The following is a 26,497-nucleotide window of genomic DNA, read 5'->3' on the forward strand; positions in this document are numbered from 1 at the left end:
GCAGGATTTCTCAATTCTGTATTTGGTGATGATCTGATGTTATAAATCCCTGTAAAATGGGAAAGGATGTTTATTTTACTGGATTAGTCTGGATTAATTAGTTAATGTTGATAACAGGTTCTGGGGTCTCTAGGTGCTCTGGGAATTCACAGCTTTGTTGAGAAATTTCTTATTTTTAAGTACTGTTGACTTTAATTTGATTAATGGGAGTAAATCCAAAATACTTGCAGTACCCAAGCCGAACGATTGCCTCCATTTTACTGATGGGGAAGTGTTTTTGCAAAATTCTGGACTGGTGTTTGTTGTTTCGAGCTTGTAGTGGGAAGCGGCTCTGAGAGTTGGAAGTGGTGGTAGATTGTGGATTAAGCAATGTCTAGAATTCAGCTATAAAGATAAACTGTGCCAAACCCTCCGGTATGCAGGGAATGTCTTAAAAGTTCTATGGTCATAAATGTAAATACTGCATGTGATGTGTAATTCTAGGGGAATCACTGGAGGGAATCCCTATTGACCAAGTGGGAAAACACAGACTTCGGGCCAGGAGCAGGAAAGATGCAGGAGCTGGAGTAACCTGCTGAGATTCCTGGAGCAAGGTGTGGGGAGTCCTGTGCTTTGAGGTAGTGGCTGGTGAAGTGGGGAGGGGGTGGGGGTGGAAGGGAATGGCTGGTGGGTGTGGGGGGACCCGGGACAGCGTGTGTGGAGGGAATAGTGGGACAGGTCTCTGCTGGCAGTGGGAGCAACAGACCTGGGGGTGTTGGTTGACAGCCAACTGAACATGAGCCAGCAGTGGCCCAGGTGGCAAAGAAGGCCAATGGCATCTTGGCTTGGATCAGAAATGGAATGACCAGCAGGTCCAGGGAGGTGATTCTGCCCCTGAACTCGGCATTGGTGAGGCCATACCTCAAATCCTGTGTTCAGTTCTGGGCCCCTCGTGACAAGAAGGATGTTGAGGCTCTGGAGCGTGTCCAGAGATGAGCAACGAAGCTGATGGAGGGGCTGGAGAACAAGGGCTATGAGGAGCGGCTGAGGGCGGGTTGTTCAGCCTGGAGAAGAGGAGGCTGAGGGGAGACCTTATTGGTCTCTACAACTACCTGAAAGGAGGTGGGTGCTGGGCTCTTCTCCCAAGTGAAAGGTGATAGGACAAGGGGGAATGGCCTCAAGCTGCACCAGGGGAGGGTCAGACTGGACATCAGAAAAAAATGTTTCACGGAAAGGGTCATTGGGCTCTGGCAGAGGAGGGGATGGAGTCCCCATCCCTGGAAGGGTTTAAAAGACGGGCAGAGGAGGTGCTCAGGGATGTGGTTTAGTGGCAGATGGAATGGTTTGACTTGGTGATCCAAGAGGTCTTTTCCATCTTGGTGATTCTTTGATTGATTCTGGTGTGAGGAGTTGATTAATGATTGATTGATTCTGGGGTGAGGAATTGATTGATTGATGATTGATTCTGGGGCAGGTGAGTGATTGATTGGGCAACCTGATCTGGTGGGGTGTGCCCGTGCCCATCGCGGAGGGGGTGGAACTAGGTTACCTTTACGGTCCTTTCCAACCCAAACTTGTACGGCTCCGCGAGCGAGTGGTCTATCGGCTCTGCCGCTCCGTGCCCGGTGCCGGCCGGCAGGGGGCGCCGCGGGGCGCTCCCCGCCCCTTCCGCCGCGTTTCCCGGGGGGGCCGGTAGGGAGCGCTGCGCAGCGGCCGCCGCTGCGGGGGGGGCAGTGCTGGAGCGGCGCCGCCGACGTCAGCGCTGGTTCGGCGGCGGGCGGGGAGCGGTCGCGGGCGGGAGCGGCGGGCGCCGAACCTCCCCCCCCCCCCCCCCCCATGGCGGGGCCGTTCTCGCTGGGGGTGAGCGTGTACTCGGACCAAGGCGGCAGGAAATACATGGAGGACGTGACCCACATCGTGGTGGAGCCCGAGCCGCCCGCGCACAAAGGCGGAGCGGCGAACCCCCCCGGCCCCGCGCGCCGCCGCTCCGTCGCTTTCTTCGCCGTGTGCGACGGGCACGGCGGGCGGGAGGCGGCCCAGTTCGCCCGGGAGAACCTCTGGGCTTTCATCAAGAAGCAGAAAGGCTTCTGTTCCTCCGAGCCGGCCGAGGTGTGCGCGGCCCTGCGCAAGGGCTTCATCGCCTGCCACCGCGCCATGTGGAAAAAGCTGCGTAAGTCACGGGCGGTGAGAGCCCTTCCCTGCCCCCGGCACCCCCTGCAGCCCCCTCCTCTGCCCCGGGATTCGCTTCCCTTCCCCTCTCTGCCCTGGGCTCCCCCTTCCCTCTCTCCCTCTCTCTGCCCTGGGCTCCCCCTTCCCTCTCTCCCTTTCTCTGCCCTGGGCTCCCCCTTCCCTCTCTCCCTTTCTCTGCCCTGGGCTCCCCCTTCCCTCTCTCCCTCTCTCTGCCCTGGGCTCCCCCTTCCCTCTCTCCCTCTCTCTGCCCTGGGCTCCCCCTTCCCTCTCTCCCTTTCTCTGCCCTGGGTTCCCCCTTCCCTCTCTCCCTCTCTCTGCCCTGGGCTCCCCCTCTCTCCCTCCCTCTCAGCCCGGGGCTCCCCTTCTCCTTCCCGGCCCCCCGCGGTGCGGGGTGAAGGGGCTGCAACCCCCCTGCCCTCCCTGACATAGCCTCTCTTCTCGGGACGTTCCAGTTTTCGCTGCCCCGTTCTCCCCTTCCTCTCCCCCGCACTATTGTGAGTTGCTTGCTCCAAAGCCCCCGTCCATCTCCGCTCGGGATGGGGTTCGAGAAGTGCGGTAAAACAAAAAACTGGAGAGCAGGAGAAAAGAGGGAATCAGAAAGTGAAGGAGCGTTGTAAGACGACTGTGCTTCGTGGGTGGTGGTGTGATTGTAGAGCTGCAGTTTGTTATCAGGGTGTTGGACCTCCAGTTCATTGGAGGGGGATCTTCATCTTGTTCCCTTGGAGAACTGCATAGATGTCCTCCTTAGATTTCCCATGCCCAGACTGTCACGAGGAAGGAGGGGAAAAAAAACCCAAACCCAAACAAACCTGTTCCTTAAGTGTCTAGGACTTCGTTTTTGTAGCTGTCCCTTGATTCCCACTGTTTCTATGGAGTCCTGATGGAAGGATTCAAAATGTGACTATTCCGTAATGGGTAATTGTTCACTCATTTTATCGTTTGAGCGGTAGGAAGTATGCAGAGCACCGGCCAAAACAGAAAACACGCTCGATATCCTGTTGATTATGTGGATTGGTTGCATAACTGCAGTAGGATAGGAGTTAGGCTCCTAAATAGGTGAGGATAAAGGAGAGGAGAATGCCGGGCCAGGTGGCAGAGATCACTGTTGGACTGTGCCTTCTCCCTGAGATACATGAGACTGTGGAATGGAGCTTCTGAGAGGGACTTTTTTTGTGGTTTGTAAGGTGGTTATGGCTTAGTTGGAATTTGGCTGTTGTTTGTTTGTGATGTGTAGTGTGTGTTGTGTATGCATTTACATATTCAAAAGCCCCAGAAGGAGGAGAACATAAAAACAGTGAACAGCGTATGCAGGCAGGCAGGAGTGAGACGCAGTAAAACCGGATCAAAAACATCGACTGCAATACTGACAGTTGGGTTTGAGAGGCAAACGTGAAAAGCAAGAATTGCCTTACAGCACCGTGGTGTTTCCACATAGTGACTCATACTTGACTCAGGGGGGTTACGCTGTCAAAACAGTTTCGTTTTCCTTTTTCTTGAATAGCAAAATAGAGAAGTTGTGCAAGTGTGAGATGCTTGAAAAGATATGGTGGAAAGAATGGCAAGGTTGAGGGCACACAGATATTGAACAGAAAGGAAAGGGTGTGAATTTTAGAAGCAGCAGAACTTGACCACAGTCTCTAATGCTGGGGAAGGAGTGATGAGCGGTGCATAACCTCCTGCGCTGCAGTGTTGCGCTAAAAGGAGAAATAAGTGTGAATAAGGGAAGATGTTATGGGGGGGGAAGGATAAGTAGTTCACCTGTCTGGTTGTGTTATCCCTGATCTGTTGTCACTGTAGCGATGTTTATGAAAAATGAAGAGAGGTGGGGTGAAGTGACAGAATGTGGGAAATGCTACTTTAGTAATGAGTGTTCAGTAAATAATAGTTGGGTTGTGAAACCAATTTAAATTGTTGTGAGGAACAAAATAGCTCTGACAATGAGCATTTGATGACAGTTTTAGGCAGGCTATATAGCAAACTTCTACATTTGATTCTTCTACAGCAGATTTGGTCTGACCGATTTCTGCTGCGTGCATGTAACAGCTAGAGTTTTGTGGGACAAAAGCATTACTATATCTAGTTTATCGCTTCGCATGTGATGTTATGGAATCCCAGTGCAAATTCTACAGTAGATAGTTTTCCTTATTGTCATATATGGAGCACATGTTTCACTGGGTATTGGTGACACTGTGGCTGTGAAAGGGAGATGGGATGTTTGGTGTCTTGAAATGAGGGCAAGAGGATGGTTTGGATTTTGGTGTAAAGGATGGAGTCTTCACTGCTTCCTGTTAAAGGCCATTGGAAGAGAAGTTCATGCTCAGCTGCTCTGTTGGGATGACCCCACAGCTCCCAAGAACCAAGTGGCCATGTCCTGGGATAGACGGGAAATGTCTCTATGATAAGAGTACAGGAATAATTAAACCATAAAATACCCCTTTGTCATTGCTGATAATTTTTCGTGTTCATTTATATAGTAATAAAATTCTCTGTGTGCTAAAGAGCTTCTGGGAAAAAAGTTCTTACTTTAAGCCTGTTTCTACAGTGGTAGGAAAGGTATTTACAGGAAACATACTTGGGAGGTCCCAGATTTTGATGTGACCTTACTGAGGGTTGCATAGGTTTATATATTTGGTAATTCTTTATTTGAATAGCCAAGAGCCTGTTTTTAAATAGTGTGTTTACCTTAATACTATTCGTTTTTTTTTTTTCAGCGTTACCAGTTATACTTTAGAAAGATTTGCATAGTTCTGCTTTGGTTGTAACTCTTCCCATTAAATTTAATTGAAGCAATAAAAGTCAAGTAATATTTTCATCTCTTGGGTAGTAACAAGAGGGTTTGTAGTTGTCGCTGGAAAGTCATAATTTCAGGATTATTCTTAGAAATATGCATGTATTCTTATCCCAAAAGGACCTAGACCATTTAAGGCGATGCAAATTTTCAGCATAATGTAAACATTTTAGAGTCTATTGTATTAAGAGTTCATATACCATTTATTTTTTTTAAGGTTTAATAACTTAGAGTTTTAGAATCAAACTGATTTGAAACAAGGTACTGTGGTTTGCCTTAAGCATAAACCCAGTGGAACAGAAATGAAATATATACTTTAGCAATTTTGGATTCCCAGAAAAATTTGGAATCATTCTCAAAAAGAAGCAGAACTTCTACAAATGCATTTTGGAGCAGTGTGTGTTTCAGATCACACCAACCATTGTAAGTGAACTTGCTTTTTAGACTGTAGTAGAATGTTTTTATCTGTTACAGATGTGGTATCCAGGTATGGGATCCATATTTTGATGTAACAGTTTGTTTTAAACAAATTCCTCCCCACTTTCCAGCCCCTCCAACAGAAGGGTAAAAGGGGTAACTGCAAGTTGTGTAAGTGACTTCGAGTCTCTGAAGAAAGCCCGGGAGTTTTGACACTCTTGTTAACAGAGAGGAAGATGAAAAGGAAGGACTGTGTCATGCTGCATATTTATCTCTAAATAGGGGCAAAGCATGAACCAAAATCACTTGCTGGTGGGCAGATCTCATCTCTAGTTCCATTGGTGCCTCAGATCTGAGGCTGCTGTATGCTTTTTTTCTCAGGAGTGGGTAATTTCGGTCTCTGCTCTTCATTCCCATGAAGACTGATTTGACTCTAATATATTTTATTGTTATTGAGGGGTCGTTACACTGACAGAAACTCATTAGTTGCAGCTTGCATTTTAAGTGCACGGTTGAAATCCTCATTACCTCTTGGCTTCCTCCCTCATTTGCTTTCCATTTGTAATGTGTTAGATTTAGTACCCACAGTTAAAATTGCCAGACAAAGTACTTGCAATAAGCTGACTATTTGTGTTCTTGAAATAAAGCTACTGGTAGGGAGCAAGTTTAGTTTACTGTGTAGAGCACAAAGCTAGAACTCCATGTTAAACATTTACATTATGCTGGATATCTTGGTAGTTCCCAGTGAGGGAGTGCAGCTTTTATCCTTACACTGCCTGTATAGTTCTCCTCCAGCATATCTTCCACCTATTCTCTTCCTTGCCTCGGGCAGCTGAACATTGTTCAGTGGCACTAGAACTTAAGTTCCTAATCTTTTGGGTCTGCCGAAGACTTTAGAATGTTATAATTGTATTTTCATGGAGGGGATGGCCTAATTGTGTTTTGCTTTTGTTGGTTTTGTCTGCTTTGGCAGTCTAGCTTGGGTGTTCCCTGCAAACAGAGTGTGTATCACAGTGGAATTTTTATATTGTGCCGTGTGAACGCAACTTGTGAAGTGCAGAAGATAAAATGTGACAAGGAGATGGCTCTCCCTTCTGAGGTTGTCTGAAGACATGAGTGGGTGCAGTGAAGAAGAAACATGAGGTTGCTGTTGACAGTTGAAATTGGCCGATAGCTGGGACCTTCAATTCTCTTTGCTGAGGGTGCTGAAGCAGGGAAGAGGACTGGTGTGGCTGATCTTGCTGAACTGGTTGTTGTCTCAGTCATTTTGTAGAGCTTTGGAAGAAGAAGAACTTGGGTGTGTAGACACAAAGAAAAAAAAATGGCATGAAAGAGAAACTTGGATGTAAATGGGGAGAGCAGCGTAGCAGGAAGTTAACCTAAATGTTTTTAGGGCAAAGCAGTTGAGATTTAACTTTTCCCTCAATATATATTAGTATTCTGGTGTAAGTATTTTATTGTTCTGAATTCAAGGGATAGCTTCTGCAGAAGAATCTTTATTGGGTTATGGATAGCATACTTAAATAGTCTGCATTACTCAGCTCTCTGAAGGAAAATGTGAATAAAACAGTTGAGATTCTGTTCAACTTAAAATGTTGTTCAATATATAGAAGTAAAGTGTCATTTTTTTTCCTTCTGGGGCAGGTCAGAAGGCCTGAGACTGGCCTGATTGCCAGTCAAACATTCAGACAAAATGACCTGATTTATGACAGGGTTCTACCCCTTTAGACAGGGAGGTGAACAGTAGATCTTGAGACAACACTTCTTCGGCCTGTTAGGGTTTTTTTTTCGCTTGTATCTCAGTGCACTGGATACTGGCCCTGTATATATGTGCCAATTTAAGCTGTAGCTAGGGGTGTGATGTTGAGGAAGTGAAGGGGACCTGTGGGCACTGCTTTGCCTGGCCATGCTATGGTTAATTTTGCTCTGTATTGTAATGGTATGCAAGGCTCTGTGACACACCCTTCATCTTGATATGCAAAACGTTGCCAGTTCCACAGAATTAAAATTGTAGCTTGTATTATTTGCTTTTTTTTTCCTCCCTGCAGCAGAGTGGCCGAAGACCATGACGGGTCTCCCAAGCACATCGGGAACTACTGCCAGCGTGGTAATTATCCGCGGGTCAAAGATGTATGTCGCTCACGTTGGTGATTCAGGAGTGGTGCTCGGAGTCCAGGATGACCCTAAAGATGACTTTGTGAGAGCTGTGGAGGTGACACAGGACCACAAGCCAGAACTTCCTAAAGAAAGGGAGAGAATTGAAGGCCTTGGGGGCAGGTAACTCTCCGTGCTTTTTACTTCAGGGTCCATCTCTGGGTGCGATTTGTGTCTTTCTGCCTGAACTTGACTTAAGCTTGCTTGTTTGTGGGGTGGGGCAAGCAAGGCAGTAAATCTCAGTCTGTTTATAATTCTTTTCTATATGTGCTCTGTTATTTTTCTGGCTTGTTGGGAATAAGTTATAGTGGTCCATTGTTGTACTGTTGTGCTTTTTGCTAGTGGCTTGTGGTATAAGAAATAATTTTAATTTCCTGGTGGCTTCCTAAGCACCTGGGGTGTGATTACAGTTCTAAATGTTCACTGAAAACTTTGTAAGTGGAAATACTGATATTCAACCTATTTTTCATTAAAATCTGAGGAATCTGGGGGGGGAATTGCCTTTCCGTATGGCTAATATTACAAGCTCTGTAATCCATTCTGTCAAATGGTGGAAAACCAGCAATTTTGACACAAAATACTTCTCATGCATTCTGCATTGTTCTTGAGGTGACAGTGGCAGCTGTTGAGTGGGCTCTTCGAAGCTTTGTGTTAAGGCGCATGAAGAAAACCTTAGATTTAAAACTAGATAGTGTATTTTCTGTGATTGTTAAATGTTAGAATACTGCATTTCAACACATACCTTTGCAAAAGTAATTTCCTCACTGTCAGGAGCTGGCAGATGTTAGAACATCTCCAGGTTGTAGTTGGTGTGTTCCCTGTGACTGAATAGGAAAGCAAGTGGATTTGTCAGATGGCAGTAATGTTTTGAGACAAAGCTCAGGGCTTGCATGTGGCGTAGCTTCGCAGGAGCACTGTGTTTTTTCATTGTGCAGTACTGCACCAGATGGATGGGCACAGTTTCCCTTCCTGAGCAGTTCAGAGGCAGAGATCATGGAAGGTTTTCCTGTTGACATCATTCGAGAACCCTGTCAGCTCATTTACCCTTAGACCACTTCATCTCTAGCAGGTGGAAGTTGGTCAGTTGGCTGTCAGGGATGGCAGCTTTTCAGAAAGAGAAAGTTGCAGTTGTGCTGGGTCAGTACTTGTAAATGTGTAGGTGTCCAGGCTGTGTATCGCAGAGATTGAACGTCACTGAAGCTTCTAAGAAACATTCCCTGGAACTTTGGATCAACAGGAATGGTTAATTTCTTTTTTAAAATATCTTTATTTTTACTGGTGCTCCTACTTTTTTCCCTGTTGCAGGCTATTGCAGACAAATTGGGTAGGAGTGAGTAGTCTTGTTCATGAGAGCCAGTTGGGAAAACCGAATGGGAGAGCATAACTGAATCTTTGGGTAAAAATAATACTTTCCAAATAACAATCTCCGAGTGTGGGATGAGGTGTCTTTTCTGTTAATGACTGAAGTTAGCTTTGTGTGCCCATTAGTTCAACAAGTGAGTGCGAGCAATTTTTAGGATGTGGATTTTGTGACTTTGCCGCACTGTGCATGGAGAAGGATGGAGTTCAACTTGACTGTGTTGTTAAGGTCTTTGAAGTCTCAGCAAGCGCATCTTGAAAAGCTTCAGAAAGAGGAATCTTGAGGCCGTTCCAGACCTGCTCAGTTTCTAATTACCAATGGCTGTTCCTTGGATAAAAGTGAGCTTTTAAGTGTCTAGGTCTTAACTTGCTTGGGACCAAGCTTTGGTAGATCCTTTATTCATTGTCTTTTCTTTCTTAATAGCTCATACTATCTGTTCTTAATTCTTTCCTGCCTCCCCTACTTGATAACAGCTGCCCCATGTGCTTGCTCTGCAGCATCTCCTTTGACCTAATGCTGTTTGGGAGAACTAAACCAATGCTTGGTCCTTTAGAGCAGGTGTTAATATTCAAGTTAGGAAGAAACAGCTCTGCTGTTTGGATATTATCTGCTGCTTTCAGCATATAGCAGCTATGTACAGTTCCTCTTTTATCTCTGCCTTGTTGGTGTGCCATGAAGGAAATCCCTACCGAAGGCTGCTCTTTCTTTTTTTCCAACTGTATTATGCTGCCCTTTACTGCCAAACTTTGGCAGATGGAGAAAACTGAAGGAGGAGCTGCATGATGTTTCCGCTGGAGTGAGTTGATGTTGATGGTCTTCATCTGAGGAAAGCAAAATCAGTTTTGCTCTTTATTCAACAGATAAAAAGCTAGTCTTGCATCTGGTGAATGCAGCCAGTGAGAATTTCTCCCAGGTCTTTGTTCCTCTGCTTTTTTTTTTCTCCTTTCTGCTCTTCATCTCTCACTTTCCCCTTTGGCTTAATATGGAATGAAACTGCCTAAGCGGTACCATGTGTTTTGAAATATTTGATTGTGCTGTAGACTTCCCTGAGGGTGCTGTTTTTATTGGCTGCATATTTGCATATCTAACTGGTTTTGTGTCATTGAAACTAACTTTGATGCTCTCTTTTCCATTCTCCTTTAACCTCTGCCACTTTCTGATGGTTTTAGTGTGATCAACAAGTCTGGTGTGAATCGTGTTGTTTGGAAGAGACCTCGTCTGACTCACAATGGCCCTGTGCGCCGCAGCACCATCATTGACCAGATTCCGTTCCTGGCAGTTGCTAGAGCACTCGGTAAGTCGTGTTTGGAAAGTAGGACATGGCTGCATCCAGGCCAACATAATGGAGTTATACCTGATTTTGCCGGAGCATATAATTTAGAGGGATTTGCTTGCTTACCCTGACTACAAAGCCTTGTGAAAATCTGGACCTTTTAAAAGTATTTTTTAATATAATATAGATTTGATTTTTCGTATAAAGCTGTAGAAGGTGTCAGTGGTGAGTGAAGGACTCTCCCTGCAGTGTGCAGCATTTTCTATCTCAGTCTTTTGAGGATGGTAATACATTTCTGTTGCGAATTAAAATGCACAAAGCAGTGTGTGTCTCCAAGATGGAGAGCACGTTCATCTTTTTCTTAGTGTGAAGTAAAGGGGCTGTAACTTTTGACTAGGCAGTGGCAAGAGTAAGTTTTGCTGCATAGCATATGAATTACTTTGGTCTTCCTTCTGTAGTGAATCTGTTTCTTTCAAGACAGCACACAGTGAACAAAGGGGTGAAAGTCATGGCTGTGTTTTATCTATGACTTGCCTTTGCAAGAGTACTGGTAATGGGGAACTATCTCTGAGGAACTCTTACTCAGACGACAAAGACATATGTAGCAGACTTGTTATGAATGGGTTTTGGGAACTATTTCATAACTTAATCCATGGATACCTCTTGCGCTGTGAATGTTAGTGTTTTATCATCAGTTTTTTCCTTAAATTTCATTGCAGAATTCCAATCTTCTCAGTCCATGTTATTTCCTTCCTTTTTTTTTGCCACACTGAAGACTTCTCTATCCAGACATACCCAGTGTAGGTTTGATTTATGGAAACGTGGTATATTTTCACCTGTGAAAACTGTCCTGTGACTTAATATTTTCTTGGCAAGCTTGACAGTGTTGTCAGTGTTCCTAGACCAGCTGGCAGTGTGTTGTGGGGACAGTCTGTTCCTGGGACTGTGGTTGTCTTGATAATGGCGTGGCATTACTGTGTCTTGTTTCAAGGGCAGTGCAGTCTGTTTCACAGGGATTGTCCAGTGTTAAGAATTTTGTGGTGATAACTCATGTTGTAAAGGATGGCTTTATAGCAAGAGAGAGGAGCTACAGGTGGATGAATGGTGGTCTTTCAATAAATATTTGTTTTGTGGACATTTTTCTCTGTCTTCCAGGTCTTTGTTGCAAGATAGATGCTTATTTTATGGTTGGTCAAACTGGCTTGAGAGTCTGAGTAAATCCTTTGGAGTTAATAGGTGACTAGCAGAGATCATCCACTGAACAATCTATTTGTCTTCCCCTTTTCTGCCAAAGGGGACCTGTTCCTCATAGGTTACATAAAGTGTATGCTTAATTTTGATGGACCTTTCATTCCTATGATTGCGAGTTTGTTGTTTGCCTAAATAGCTTGATCCAATTCCTCTCAGAAAGTTGAACTATGTGGCTGGATTTTCTGTGCAGATGGGAATTCCAGGAATGATGCATCTGTTAGTCCTCTATTGCATTCTTTCCCATTACGTGGATGAAGAGGATTACTGGAGAGTTTCAGGTCCAAGAAATGAGAACACTTTTTAAGAATTCTTGGTTTCAAAACTTAGCAGATCTGTAAACTTAGAGAGCTTTGGCATCTTAAAATTGTGGAGAGGCAGATTTACAGTGTGTTGGTGTGTGTTTGCTCAAGGAGCCTCCGCAGCCTCTTCACGTCCTGCTCTGAGGAGGTATGACAAACCTCCTGGAAAAGGGAACACAGCTGCTTCGCTCGGTAGCACCCAGATGGTGCACAGACGCTCACAGTTTGGAAACAGGATTTTATTTCGTTTTGAGGCCAACGTGCCCCTTACGCTCCTTACAAAAGACCTACCACAACTAAAGCCATTTACGTTTGTGCTGTTGAGGCCTGCTTAGACCTCTTGGCTGGCTCCCAGGTTGCTACCCTGGTTGGCACGGCACTGCTGTGCTGGAGCCTCTCCAAGCAGAGTAATAACTGTCTGTGTTGACGTATGCTGGTTACCAATACTCAGTCGATCCCACTGAGATCTAGCACAGGGTGTCTTTTTGCTAAGTCCAAACTTGGTCATTGTTCTTGGTAGAAATCCTGTAGACATCCCAGACTAGACAATTTTTAGTAGGAGAGCAGGAGTCTCGTAATGCTTTGTTCAGCTCTGTGGAGAGGAACAGAGTTGTAAGTTTACAGTCTTTAAAGTGGGAAGATTATCTGGTAAAAAAATGTATAATTTGAGGCATAGGTGTGTTTTGTAAAGTTTGTTTTTGTCTTGTAGACTGCGAGTCTAACTTGAACTCATTGTGGTTTTCTGAAGTTGCTGTTGAAGTTCATATCCCTGCTGCTGCCCAGCCTGGTCAAGTTGACTGGTGATGTATGGTGTGATGGCAGAAATGGGTCTTGATGAGGTCTTAAATCATACTGCATCTCTCGGTGAATTGGTTCAGGTCTAAATCTAGTACATCTTCTTTCTGCTTTTTTCCCTCCTGCTCCTTCTCCCCTTTTCTAGGGAGCTATCACAGGGCCAAGGTCTGCAGCTGTCAAAAGTGTTAGGATGTAAGAGATTGCCTTGCAGTATTGTAGCTGTTTGTGTGGTGTTTTTTTTTTAATTGATGTTGAGACGTGAACCAAGAACCCGTTAATTAAACCACTCATCCATGTGGCAGCATGAGGTACTTTTTTCCCCTGCTTTTATGTAAGAATTGTAGTAGCCTCACTCCCGTGGTTTGCATGGAGTGGCCTCTGCCATACAGGATTGAATTTAAAGAACATTAATTTCCTGCTGACCCCTAAAGAGAGATCTGTACCCCAGCAGTGAATGCTGGATATATCGCTGCTGCAAGAATGTCACTTCTGGCAGTGGTATGGAAGTGGTTTTCCAGAGCAGCTTGCTGGATGCCACAGTTAGTTTGTGAACATCTCTGTTCATACTGTAAACCCCTAGGGAATGGGTATGACTGACCTCAAATGATCCAAGTAGATCCCTATATGAGGGGTTAGGAGGGTTTTCACACTTTGCTTCTAAAGGCAGAACTTCAGCCAGATTTGGCCAGTGCTTTTCTCTGTTTTACCCCTTGGCTTCAGCTAAACAAATGCTGTCTAGGATTGCCTTTTGAACCTTGAAATCCCCCCTTAGTATTAATTTGAAGGATTTAATGCAAGGCCAGAAATAGAGTAGCTTTCTGCATGCTATTTTATCTCTTGACTTGTACTTTTGCATATGAGTTCTTGCAGACTTCTCTCACAGTGTTTTCGCACAGCCCTGAACAGACACCTTTTTTTCTCTTGCCTGTGGTTTTGCCAATGTACAAGAAGAGTTGAATCACCATGAAGACTGCCTTGTGAAGAGCTTTTAATTCACTCTTCATTATAAATGCCATTAATTGTTTAATTTGTTCATGAAATACTCTTCTTTTGCTTGTGCTTTCCTTGGTAGAGGGTGTTGAGGGTGGCATTCTTTCAACAGATTTGACTGAAACAGCATGTAAAAGAAGGTCCTAAATTAGTACTCCTAAAGGAGGAGTGTAAGTTTTAAACTTCAAGTGCTTCTGTGTAACTTTCCTGCTTGCTGCTACCTTCAGTTTTGTACCCATCCCTCAGACTAAAGTGTCTGTAATCCTTCCTGGATTGTGTGAATGGGACATGGAGTTGTGTTCATTTTTAGCCTGCTGTAGAGGTGCCCTCTTGTGGCTCTAGGACTCGCCTGCCAGGACTTCTGGTGGAAGCCTGTTCCACTCCAGCTCAGCCCGAGTGGTTTTCAGTGGTTGCTGTCTGTCTTGCTGAGAATTATCTCACTTCCTAGCAGTGCTGCCTCATTGACAAGGAAGAAAGGAAGTTCTGCAAATCTTCTTTGTACTAACAGACCTTTTGGGTAAAACTCTTATTTAAAAAGATCTGGGATTAATCAGACTGGGTTTTTGTTTTGGACTGGCTTATAAAAGTAAATTTTTCTTTCCTCTATTAAACCCAAAAGATATTTTTGTACTCAAAAGAGCATTCTCCAGAAACATGAAGGAAGGACTTGATTTTTATGAATTCTGAACATACTTTTGCTATAAGGCGGCTTGGGGCTTAATCCAATCCAGTCTACTTATAGGATGGGTGGTTTTGTTTGTGACTTCAATTGCTTTCCTGGCAGCAGCTGAGTGTTTTTCATGTTGTTTTAAAAGGTAATAGTAAGCAGATAGGATGGTCTACATATTTTGACATATTCCTATAGGTAGTTAAATAAGTTTCCTGTTCCTTTAGTATATGGTTTCAGAGATCTATTTTTTGTTTTGTTAGATCCATGTAACTTTTTTGTAGCTCTGTATATTCTGGTTTGAGTCATGGCTAAGAAACAGGCAGAATTTTTCTGTGAGATACCGAAGGAACAACATTAATACCATTTGTTTGGTTTGGCCAAGAAATATGCAAGCCTCACCCCAAAAGAAGTATTCCTTATCTTTTAGAGAATAAGATTGCTAAGTTGTATAAATGTTTGGGTTTTAATTTGGAACAAAAATAGTCTGGCTGACAAAGTGGAAGTCTGAGAGCCTGGCATTCCAGTTCTGTAATACTAGCCTTTGACGTATCACATCATCTCGCTGTCTTGGCTTCCCAGCCTGCTGGAGGGTCGCTTCTCTGTCTCCTTGCTTTGAGACAGAATTAAAGATCTCAGAGCACTTTGAAACATGTGGAGAAAAGTGTACTCTACTTTTCTGGCTTACTTTCCTCTTTTTCCATGTCAGAGTTGTGACAGAGAATATCATATAAAGTGACTCTGCCCAAGTTTGTCATGCGTTCCTCAGCTGCTGTGGATGCTGTGCTCTCCAGCTGGCCAGAGAACTATGTGCAGCTGACCTTAGTGTTCTGTCTATGCAGCAGCTCTAAAAAGCATGGACTTAATCTGTGGTGCTCTGCCCTTTAGAAAAATAAATAAGGAAAAAAAGCAGTACCTCACTTCAGTGACATGGGTTTGCCTTTCCTGGCTTGGAGCTGAAGGCTCCAAGAGAATGATTCTTCAAGTGAAGTTCTCTCTATGCACTACTGTCCGACTGAGGATCACTTGCCTGCTTAATCAGTCTGACTTCATAGGTTTATGGGAGACTGATGGCAATTTTCCCATTCCGTAGGGCAATCTCTACTGGTAGTTTCCTCCTAGGCTGAGGAAGGAACAATATGGATTTTTTTTTTTATATCCCTCAGGCTTCAAATATGCTTAATGGATTTTTTCCCTGGCTCAAAGAATAAAAGCTTAGTGTTTTTTTCAGTTCGATGTCTAGAGCTCCATTCAGATTTCAGTGGCTCCAGGCTTGTCTGGACTTGATCAGCCAATATCTGATGGGGCTTTAATGCTGTTCCATTGCAGGGCTTGGAGAACAAGTTACTGTGCATTTCCTAGAAATTTTGGACCCTGAATAGATTGAGTACAGTTGAAATTAAACCTCCTGGAGATTTGGTTCTTGCTATATGTTGACAGCAAACTTGGAATACTGCTTTAACAGAAGTGATGCTACTGAGATGATTTGAATGCATTTTGCCAAAAAAAAGTGTGTCTAATAAACTTGGTCTTTGAAGCTGTGAGTCCTTGAAATAGGCTGCCTCCTCTTCAATATTTCTTTTCAGGGAAAATTGCTTTCCTCTTGTGGCATCTAATTTTCTTTCTTTCTCTTTCTTAATGCTGATAGGACTGTAGAGAGGTGTGGCTTTGTTGCAGATTTGCACATGGATTTGCCCAAAGATGTTATCAGTTAGTCTGGCAGCCGTTCTAACTCAAATCATGGCATGTCAGCTATGCATTCCTGTGGATTTGCCCACTCCTCAGTGTATAGTTGTGCCATGGCCTTCAGAAGGGCAGCTCCTTGTGGAGAAGACGGAGGTCAGAAGGCATTCAGTGGCAGCTGGGAAGGCAGGGCTTCTGGTTAGGGGCTGGGCCTGTTATTTGTGAGGTGTGAATTCATCGTGGTTGTTCCCAGGATCTCTTGTGTGCCCTTCAGAAAGTTTATAATCCTTGGAGTCCGCTTTATAACCAATGTGATATTCCCTATTATCCCCACGCGTAGCCCTCTTTATCTTGGAGGAAGATTCGCTGGCATCAGTGTGGTTATTACTCAGCTGTTTTCTCAGGAAGAGCAGCAGATGGGTGTGATGACATGCATGTTGAGGAACCAAAATTAGTGTCAGGTTATTTTTATCATACAGCACAGGATTTTTAATTAAAAAGAAGATTCAGCTAATAAAATTTGTCAGTCCTCCTAAGTGTGTGAAAAAACGCTAGCGAATATAAGCATAAAAATCCTACGTGTGTTGGAAATCGCTCCCAGTGATTCCAAGATCTGGTGATTGTACGATCCCAAACTATTGTTTATTTTACCTGCTCTGTCTGTGACAGACGTGACGTGAGGAACTCGGCGTGTGAAGACTTCTCGTGGCAATCCACGTACAATAATTGCTGTTCTGGAGCTCAGGTCTCTGTTACAGTATTTATTTTGATCTCAGTGCCAGCTGGCGTGCCTTGTTGTGAGTCTGTGGTGAGAGAGTGCACCTCTGTACAAGCACGCTTGGCTTTGTTACTGCTTATTAGAAGCACGTGTTTGTCTGTGGCTGCGAGGAAGGTGAATTGGCTTTCTGCTGAGCATGGGCTGTCCAGGCTCGCTATGGTGAAGGTGAAGCGGAGTAATCGAATTTCCTTGTTCTGCAGAAGTTTTAAACTCATAGATAGCTTGAGGCGAAGGTAAGGGAAGGAAGTAGTAAGACACAAAAAGCTTATTTATTATTTGTGAAAGGATGGTGGTGGGTGTGGAAGGAGGCTACCTTGCTTTCTGAAGCTAGTAAAAAGCAAAGGAAAAAAACCTGACAAAACATTACTCTTAAACTGGAGTTCTTGAGCTGTTGCGTGCTTTTCAACACTGATACTTCTGCTTCTAAAGCCGTGTGTTCTGCACATAAAAATCTAAGCAGTGCTTGCAATAATAATCTTTCTTGGTGTTGTTTATCACTACAGGAAGCTATTTATTAGCCTTAAAAAATAGAGGTGCTACCACAGTGTAATGCCATTCTTGCTTTGAAGGCCCAATCTTAGAAGTAGTTGTTTTCTCAAATACACCTGATAAATGATAAGGAAATTAATAGAGAAAGTAGTTGTGTAGGAGGAGTTTTTACTGGAGGATGATTTGGAGGAAGCACTCAAACCATTTGACTCAAATGTCTCATTCGGATTCAGTTTAGGCCATAGGTGACCCCAAAGTCCTGCGTGTTGCAGGAAGGAATAAAAATAGGAAGGTTCCCTGCATTGAGGCCTTCCAAGGAAGAGGCTTTTGCTCCCATTTTCTGCTGGAGCCTGGGCACTACTTGTGTGCTTTTTTCCAACTCCAGAATTTGGCCTGTGGTGTTCAGCTGGAAAGGTGCTCTAACACAGCACTGTGTGGCTTTGAAAGGGATGCTAATGCTGTGGCAGGAGGAGGAGTAGGGAGAAGAAATTAATAGGAGAAATTAATTAATTTGCCTTCTTCCTTTGTTCCTGCTCTGTGGAACAGGAGAGTTGGGGATTTTATTTTGGGTTTTGGTTCTTTATTTTACCTTGTTGGGGTGTGCAGGGCAGGACCACCCTGGTTGAAGTCTAATGCTGTGTGAGATACTGGGGAGAAAAAAGGTATGGTGTGATCCCTCTGTGCCTCAGCCTGGTGCTGTAAACCATTTGTGGTGCTCCATGCAAGAGGTCAGGATTTTGTCACCAGTGTTTAAACTGTACAGTTACTGGGAAGGCGGCAGACTTACGCAAGCTCGATGTGGGTTCAACAGAGTAAGGTTTTACTGCTGTTTAAGGAGAGCTTTAGTTTCTCAGGTTGTAATTTGGATACAGAGATTTCACTGTGTTCTACGTATCAATCTGTTCTGTTATCCCCTTTTCTGACTGTGTTTAAGAGAGAAACCTCTGTAAACATGGGTTGGTTTGATTGTATTTTTATTTAAATTGCTACATAGTAATAAATACTATTGGAAAGTGGGAGCCACTGAACAGTAATTGTGCTGAAGTTACTTCGTGTTACTGTGGGTGACTTAAGACTGGTGGCAGTTATTTTCGTGGGAACACTCTTCTGTGGTTTCCAAGATTCCCATTTTCATGTGATGTAACAAAAAACCATTTTCTTCTTCACTAGGTGATCTTTGGAGCTACGACTTCTACAGTGGTGAATTTGTCGTGTCTCCTGAACCCGACACTAGTGTGCACACAATTGATCCCCAGAAGCACAAATACATTATCCTTGGCAGTGATGGGCTGTGGAACATGATCCCTCCTCAAGATGCCATCTCCATGTGCCAGGATCACGAGGAGAAAAAATACTTCACGGTGAGAACAGTGGCTCTAGGTTATTGTAGAAAATGAGTACTTTTTTCCTCTAAAAATTTAGTCTGACATGGATGAAAGAACCCGACAACGGCATAGGTGTTCAGGCATAGTCATAGTTTTGCCACCACTTGCGCGTGTTACGATGTGGCTGATGCTGTGCTGATAGTGTCAGATACAGTGCACCTTAAACTTTAAGTTACTCGGTTGTCATTTTGGGGAAGTTAAACTACCAGGATGGTATCTGAGTGATAAAGATTATCTAACATGTTCCTTCTTCAAGGAAGTTATACAAACTCTTGTCTAAAACCAAAATTCATGTCTTATTAAGACATGTTACAATGCAGACAAATCTTTAGTGGTTTTCATGTGATTTGTATGAAGTCTGAAATAAATTCTTCTCTGGTTTATCTTACAAAAGTAAGACCTTCTATAGTGATGCTTCTGAGTATTGGGTAATAAACAGTCCATGAAGCCCTTGAGAGACTTTCAGAAAGACCATAGGATGTGTTACAACCAGGCTATTTATGCGAGTCATTGCATCAGTTTTATGGTGTAAAGCACTTGGATGTATGCGATTTCTACCATAAACTGATTTTAAAGTTCTATTTCACTAAGAAGATGCATTTCAACTAGTGTTTCGTTTTGTGTTTCTGGCTCAAGCTACTTTAATCACATGATACATACCATGATACATACCAATATGTATTTCAAGCTGTGCCACCTCAACTCTCCATCTTTGTTTCTAAAGTAAAGTGGACCTGATTGCTTTTTCTGTCCCTTTCTTCTAATACAAAGGGAGAGCACCGACAGTCTTGTGCCAAAATGCTGGTGAACAGAGCGCTGGGCCGGTGGAGGCAACGCATGCTCCGTGCAGATAACACTAGTGCCATCGTAATCTGCATCTCGCCATTGCAGGACAGCAAAAGCAGCTTGGAAAATGAGGAAGAATTGTATCTCAACTTGGCAGAAAGTCCCTGCTATAGCAGCCCTGATACGAATGCCATGACACCCTCCCGCTGCTGTACCCCGCCTGTAAAGGTAATGGTGGTTTTTAGTGTTTTCCATGTTCCACTTTCGAGTGGGGAGCCCACTAAATCTGTATCCATCTCCCTTTGCTTCCCCAGCAGTAATTTCTTTTTACACAGCTTACTGTGATGTGTAGGACCGGCCATCGCCGGTGATAGAAATAATACTTTTAGAAGGTCCTGTTCTGTCAACTTCAACCACCATTTAGTGTTGCTGTGTGTTTGTTTTAACTGCAGAGAGTTAGAAGGGAATCAGACTGTGGGGATGCAGGGCTTAAAAAAGGGGGCGGGGGGGGGGAAGCACATCTTAGAGAGTAAGTTTTGGGCTATGGTTTCTTTCTGCCTGGCTGTGCAGTTGCAGAGTTGCACAGCTGAGGAACTGCAGGCTGCTTGTGGGCATCTTCTTCATCTTGGCATGGTTTGGTTTGGGTTTGTTTGGCTATGGTGATGTTAGGTAACCTACGGCTCGTGTATTCCAGTACACATTGCTGTAAAGAATGTTTTCTTACTGGATTGGCAGATCTTCCTTTGCTAGATTTAATCTTTTTTGTTAGAGGAAAAGACATCATCATACCAGGTCTTGTCTTCAGGTTAGAAGTTTTAACTATTAACACAAAGCAGAGCTGTTCAGGTTTCTTTTCTTCTCTAAGAACAGGAGTGCAGTTATGAGTGGATGTTTGTTTCAGTAATTACCAGCTGCTCCTGATTTAAGCAACTGTCCTTTGATGTTCTGCAATATCTTTTGGATAACTGTCCTTTGGGCAAAGTAAGAAGAAAGCAAAAACTAGAACGGGAGTCCTTAGCATTCCCTTGGTAGAAACAAGCTAATAATGCTAATAAAATGGCAAGCTCAGCCTTTGTCTCCTTCCCTTCCATCCAGAGTAGCAAAAAACAGCAGAAGAACTTGAAATCTAGCAAAACTTTGAGTGGAGAAAAATTATTTGAATTCTAGGTAGTTTTAAACTTCTAAGTTGTACCATATGTTTTGTGTGTGATCTGTTATCAGTCATAACTGAATAAGTGTCGAACTATGTTGACTGCAGAATATCCAGGCAGTAGCATTTCTGGATAAGGACTTTGTGAAAATACTTTTTTTTTTTCACCCCCCTGCTTTAAGGTTCACTCTCCCCATCTAAGTACATTTGGTGAGCTGAGATATGTGAATCCAGATAAACCACAGCAGGGGGTGGCCATGAAGGGATCAAAACTTTAGACAAGTTAGAATTCTGGTGTTTGCTGTGTAGATAAGGCCTTATTTTATTTTTTGCTTAATGTGCAAAATCCGAAAGAAAACTTTGCCTACAGATCTTCGTTGTTAATATATGTATGAATTAGTTCTGGTTCAATGCTAAAGTGTTTCTCCTTTTAGATTAAAATAGAACTGGTGTTGCCAGTTGGAAAACACAAATCCCTTTTTTTAGTGCTTGTTTTTTTTAAGAGTATTAATGTAATAGAGAGGTGTCTGCTTTAACAAGTATCCAACTGTCCTCACAGAGAACCTGTATATTTCAGAAGACAAGAAGCTTGAGAAGGCAGCTGAAAAGAGAACAGACAGGAAGAGACCACTGTACTGTCAGAAAAAATCCAGGACGCTTCAGAACAAAACTGATGTCTCAAGGCAGATCACAATAAATGAAATAGTTTAGCATTTGCATCTCTGTGGATGGTTTTTTGCAAAACAAGAAGTTTGTAGTTACCTGTAGGTATGTTTGATATTACTCAGGGTGGTGTAGTTGTTTTCTTTTTCACAGTACAAAGTTTTATCAGTTAGGTAGGAGCCACAGTGGAAGGCAAACCTTCTTGCTATGAGGTTTGGTTATGCAGTGGCTGGACTGCAGGCTTTTTGTTTATGTAGCAGCGTGATGTCATGGGAGCCTTCTGGGTGAAATCCAGGGCATGCACAAGTGGGGTTGGCTCCATGTTTTCTTCAAAATTCAGATTACGTGAAACATAACTGAGGCATTTGGGACTCATTTGGTGGCAGTGGAAGGGATATGTGCCCGTTAACTTCAGAGAACTGAAAAAAGCATGAACAGTCTTGGCTCTTTACTACTGCCTTCCAAAACAATTAGTTTGGTGATGGATGGAGACCAAATCTAAGTCTCTCAATTAAACAGAAGTATTTCTTAATTGCATATCCTTCTGGCAACAGTTACTAATACCAAATTAATTGAAGTCTTCCTGAGGTCAGTGATAAAATTTGATTGATTAGATTCTTGAGAAATTAAATTGGTGGTTCATGTTTGACTTTTCATTACATCACTGCTTAATCTGTCCTCTGACTTCATTTGGCTTCCCACAGCCTTATCCAATTTCAGCTATTTGTGCCATGCCAGAGAGATTGGCAACGAGAGCCACAGCATTAAGTGTCTTGCACAATCAAAACATAAAACCTAAGTCATGGCTGGAGACAATTTCAGATGTTGCTTTCCTGTTTCAAACATGGCTTTTCTTCACCACAACCTCTAAAATAACAGCCATAAAGGTCTTCCCTCTTGGCTTGCTGTATGTAGTAAAATATTATGTAAATTGTTTTATCTACACACAGAGAGCAGAGGGTAGCATCTAGATGCTAGAAAAAAACCTGATTTTCTCTTTTGAAGAGCATGTTATTAAACCTTAGCAATAGATGTTTCAGAAATTCTTAGGAGTCATGGATCTGTTCTTGAAGGGGAAGTGAAGTTCTGGGTTGTGACTTCAAAAGCAGCATCTGTTTATTCATCTGAGATGTCACAGTGGCTTACTCTGAGCTGTGTGTGCGCTGGAGTTTTCAGCATGTTATTTTCTTCAAAGTCATTGTAATTTGCCTCACATTGATCGCGTGTAGAGTAATGTGGCCTTGAAATTTACTTTTGAAGGACTCACTGAGTAACTAGGGATTTCTTCACAATTAAATCTTTAATAAGGTCCTAATTCATATCTTCAGGGCACTGCACAAATACTCATTTTTGTAATCCCCCTGTGGATAATGAGGACAAGTATTGTCCCCATTTTCCTGTTGGTAAAACTTGAAAATGAGGCAAAACCACCAAAGGCCGCAGACGGGATGAGCAGCTGAAGGTGGGGTTGGAGCTTAGAAAATGTCTGGTTCTCAGGACACTGTTCTGCAGCCTTTCTTCAATGTACAGAATAACTGTGCTTCATGGGAGCAGATAGGTGTGCCCTGAGGAATGGTGTTGCTTTCTTTCCAAGTTGTAGAGCATAAAACTAGGCAATAAAATGTGTTACTTCAAATAGCAAAATAACTTTTTAGAATGGCTTTGCCCAGTGCCTCCCCTTCTGTATGCAGTCAGGATGAAGAGCTTGTCCGTCTGCCTGATAATGTGGTTATGCAGTAACGAAGATTTCTAAATGTAACAAAGGCCAGAAGGTTTTTTTCTGCTGTTTGCCCTAATTGTCCATGACCCTCTGATGTGTCAAACCTTCGGAGGCAATATAGGTACATATATCGCAGTGTCTGAGCGAGGGAAGTCAGGTCTGAGTGCTGGAAAATGGTGCTGCTGACAATCACAGGATGGATTGCGAGCACTGCTTTCTATGCAGCTTGTTGATTGAACAGCAGATGTGATGCATGCGGCTTCCTCAGTGTTGTGTAGCAGCAGAAAGGAAGGTAGGCAGGCTGGGGAAGTCTGAACAGCCCCCTGAATGAAAAGATCATGTGTCTGCCATTACGAGACATTTGCAAACTGGATGATTGAAATGTGTGCACCAACTTCATAAAAGCATTGAAGTACCAAGTTCAGATCTGCAGTCTGGATCCATTTCCAGCTCGCAGCGTGGAGAAGATAGCTCTGTTTCAAAGTAGGATTTTCCTGTCCTTTATAAGATTTAGAGATCTTCTGTCACACACTTGTCTCCCCGCTAAAGAATGATGTGGGTGAAATCACTGTGTTTATGCCTAAATACTTTTTTCTGTTCCCTCAGCTTTTAGAAGACGATCCATGGCCACGACCGAATGCTTCTGAGCCTGTTCCTCCACTCATGCACAGCAGTGTGATCTCAGAAAAATATTTAGAGCTGCCAAACGAGATTGCCAAAAGCAATTTATCTTTGTCGGGAGCAACCCTGAAGGATTTGGGCCCACAGGAAGAGAAGTGTGGCAAAGCATTGGCTTTGAGGATACACGAGTCCTACAGTAATGGTTTGTCAGTCAGTCTGTCCCCTTCCAACTCTGCAAATTCAGGCACGGACCAAAAAGGCTTGAAGGTGTCTCCTAATGGCCAAACAAAAGCCCAAGATGCAGAGAGGACACCCACAGCGAACTTTAAAAGGACATTGGAAGAATCCAACTCGGGCCCAGCTATGAAGAAGCCAAGACGTGGCCTGAGTCGAAACCTTGGTGTACCCCCAGAAGGCATATCCGCAACGCCGCAGCGCAAGAATTCCAGCAAGCTGACGATGCGCCGCAGCCTGCGGGGCCAGAAGAAGCTCAGCAACTCACTCTTCCACCCGCCCAGGAAAGCAGTCTGCGTTTGCTGAAGGGGCATTCGTGTAAGGAGCGTGTTTTGGTCTGATTAGAATTTTAAAGTTGGTGCAGAAGCTTGAAACTCTTCCTGTTTATCTTTTTTTAAAGTAGGAACTTTTTTTGGTATCAAACAGCTTTATCCCAGCCTTGTACTTGCTTGTATTATAACTGTGAATTTTGTAGATGTGTAGGGTTTAAGTCACTGTAAAATGTGTGTAAATTTGTATTCCTTCATATAAATGTAGTCTCTTTCTTGTATAATTGTTACAGCGGGGCTAAACCTTGTTTTAAAAAACAAGTAATCCTTTTTGTTAATTTACTAAAGTCATGGATTTGTATACGCTTCTTGTGATGAGGATTTCACAACTTTTTAACTAAAGTAAATTATTAAACAGAATGGAAGATATGTATTTTCGTAGTACTATATGTTCCACCTCAAGTGTGTCTTTTAGAGAATACACTAGGTCTATATTTTGTTTTTAAATTTTAGATTTCTCTACTCAGAAATGAAATGTATGTGGAAGCAGAGATGTTGAGTCTTGCTTTTACACAGCTCAATGTCAATTTCTTTGTGTTAATTAAAATACTATGCAGTATCTTATTTAGTTGTATTTTTTGTAACATTAATCGTCAAAGTATCTAGCAAAAAAAGTGTGTGTTTTAATACTCCCAACTCCCAAAAGCATCTTGCATAAAGCCATTCCCATCCCCTTTTACAAATGATGGCATTTTTATCCAGGCATAAGTCTATGCCCTCAGGAGGCATAAATTTTCTGCTATTCCAATACCAATGGTGCTGCTAATACCTTTCAACATATGTTCTTAAATTATTTTGACTATTTTCATGGAGTATGTGGACCATGTGTATGTTCACTCAAATAAAACACATGAAAATTTGATGGGGGTGCTTTTTATTTTTTGATTGCAAACTTAGAATCTGCTGAGCACATTGATATTTATTTTGTATTCATTGGAAATCCAATACTCTCACCTTCACTGAGACCACGTAGCTTATGAAATGACATCCTCCAGTTTTATTGTGAAACATTCTGGCACTGTGGACTGAGCCTTTAACTGTAGCAATATACTACCTGCTTTTTTTTTTTTTCTTTTTTTAATGGGAAGTAAAAGGCCAGTATTTTATTCCGGGGTGAGGGTGGTTCTTTATGGATCTCATTTGTTACTGCTGAAACAATAAACCATAGGTTGAAATCAGGCCCTGCTGTCTATATGTGTTACCGTGGTTACAGAAATCTTAGAGACCATCGTACACTTTCTGAAAATGTATAATTCTCTTTTATCTGTGCTATGAATACAACGCTATCATACAAGATGAAAGTAATGGTGTGTTGGAACGGGATACTTCAAGGATTTATTTCTGTGTCTATGGTATGTAACTTCCCATTAATGAAGTTTTACTCCAACTGATAAAATTATACCTTACAGGTGGGGGGAGTGTGTATAAATATAAACCTCTGCCTCAACCTTTGCAAGAAACTCAGGCAGTGGTTGTCCATTTTAACCTCAGGCCACTCCACCTTTGAAGTGCGCTCGCTCACAATAAAGATGTGAGTGTGACATGTTAGTTAATGAGAATCTGTGTTGCTGCTTATCATTTAAAAATGCAAAAGAAAAAAAGAGCAATTTCCCCAGATATTTTGCTGTATAGAAAAGTAAAATTTCTTTTTTCCTCAAATTCTGCTGCGTTTATAAATACATGCCTTGTTCTCCCACCTTTCTCACAGCAGTTCTGATCTTGGATATGTCTGGCTGGAGGGGCAGATGTCAGCTTTGGATCACTTGTAATGAATGTGACAAAATGGACTGCTTTTCCCGAGAAGCCTGCTGAACGATGGTGAGCGTTACACATCCAAAGTTCCTCTGCACTAGACAAAAACTTAACTGCTGATACAAACTGGCAGCAGTTCACTTCTGTGTGTGCTTCGCCCACCTACAGATCACTACAAAGCTGAGACCAGGGAGGTGTTAGAATTCACTGCTAAGATGTGAATGCCGTCTCGTTCGGGAGAGATGGGGTCTGCTTCTTTCTGAAATAAAGCTCCAGTATGTGCAAGGATGCGGTTGTGCACCACCAAGGTGCTGACGCCATCACCCCGTTGCACTTCCTAAAGTAAGTAGTGGCAGCTTCCAGCAATGTTTTTTTCCCAGTGGAAAATTCTCCTGTGGGGCAACTGAGAAGCTGAGTGGCCGTGGTTGGAAGTGTCCCTCGAGGGGTAGGAACTGAGAGGGGCTGCTCACGGGTGCTTGGTGAAGACTCACAGAATGGTTTGGGTTGGGATGGACATAGAAGATGAGCCAGTTCCAACTCCCCTGCCATGGGCAGGGACACCTCCCACTGGATCAGGGGCTCCAGCCCCGTCCATCCCGGCCTGGAACCCCTCCAGGGATGGGGCAGCCACAGCTTCCCTGGGCAACCTGTGCCAGGGTCTAATCTACATCTTCCCCCCTCCACCTTACAGCCATCGCCCCTCATCCTGTCACTCCATGCCCTCGCAGAAAGCCCCTCCCCACC

At 43.4% G+C, this 26,497-nt stretch overlaps 1 protein-coding gene across 1 annotated transcript; it reads left to right on the forward strand.

The window, feature by feature from the left end:
• Positions 1 to 1,789: 1,789 nt before the first annotated feature.
• Positions 1,790 to 25,030, forward strand: PPM1D (protein phosphatase, Mg2+/Mn2+ dependent 1D). Its single transcript, XM_009567376.2, has 6 exons — positions 1,790 to 2,149; positions 7,423 to 7,651; positions 10,058 to 10,182; positions 18,284 to 18,474; positions 19,270 to 19,512; positions 23,424 to 25,030. The coding sequence occupies exons 1-6, from the start codon at positions 1,816 to 1,818 to the stop codon at positions 23,976 to 23,978; spliced, it is 1,677 nt and encodes a 558-aa protein (XP_009565671.2). The 5' UTR covers positions 1,790 to 1,815; the 3' UTR covers positions 23,979 to 25,030.
• Positions 25,031 to 26,497: the final 1,467 nt, after the last annotated feature.

The sequence above is a fragment of the Cuculus canorus genome, chromosome 20, assembly GCF_017976375.1.
Source record: "Cuculus canorus isolate bCucCan1 chromosome 20, bCucCan1.pri, whole genome shotgun sequence".
Taxonomy (NCBI): domain Eukaryota; kingdom Metazoa; phylum Chordata; class Aves; order Cuculiformes; family Cuculidae; genus Cuculus; species Cuculus canorus.

What these genes read in the sequence shown, in the direction of transcription:
- PPM1D (XM_009567376.2), top strand. Translation starts at nt 1,816, where the DNA reads ATGGCGGGGCCGTTCTCGCTGGGGGTGAGCGTGTACTCGGACCAAGGC. An exon ending in ATTGAAGGCCTTGGGGGCAG is followed by an intron (nt 7,652 to 10,057) that starts GTAACTCTCCGT and finishes TGATGGTTTTAG; the next exon opens with TGTGATCAACAAGTCTGGTG. An exon ending in GGCAGTTGCTAGAGCACTCG is followed by an intron (nt 10,183 to 18,283) that starts GTAAGTCGTGTT and finishes CTTCTTCACTAG; the next exon opens with GTGATCTTTGGAGCTACGAC.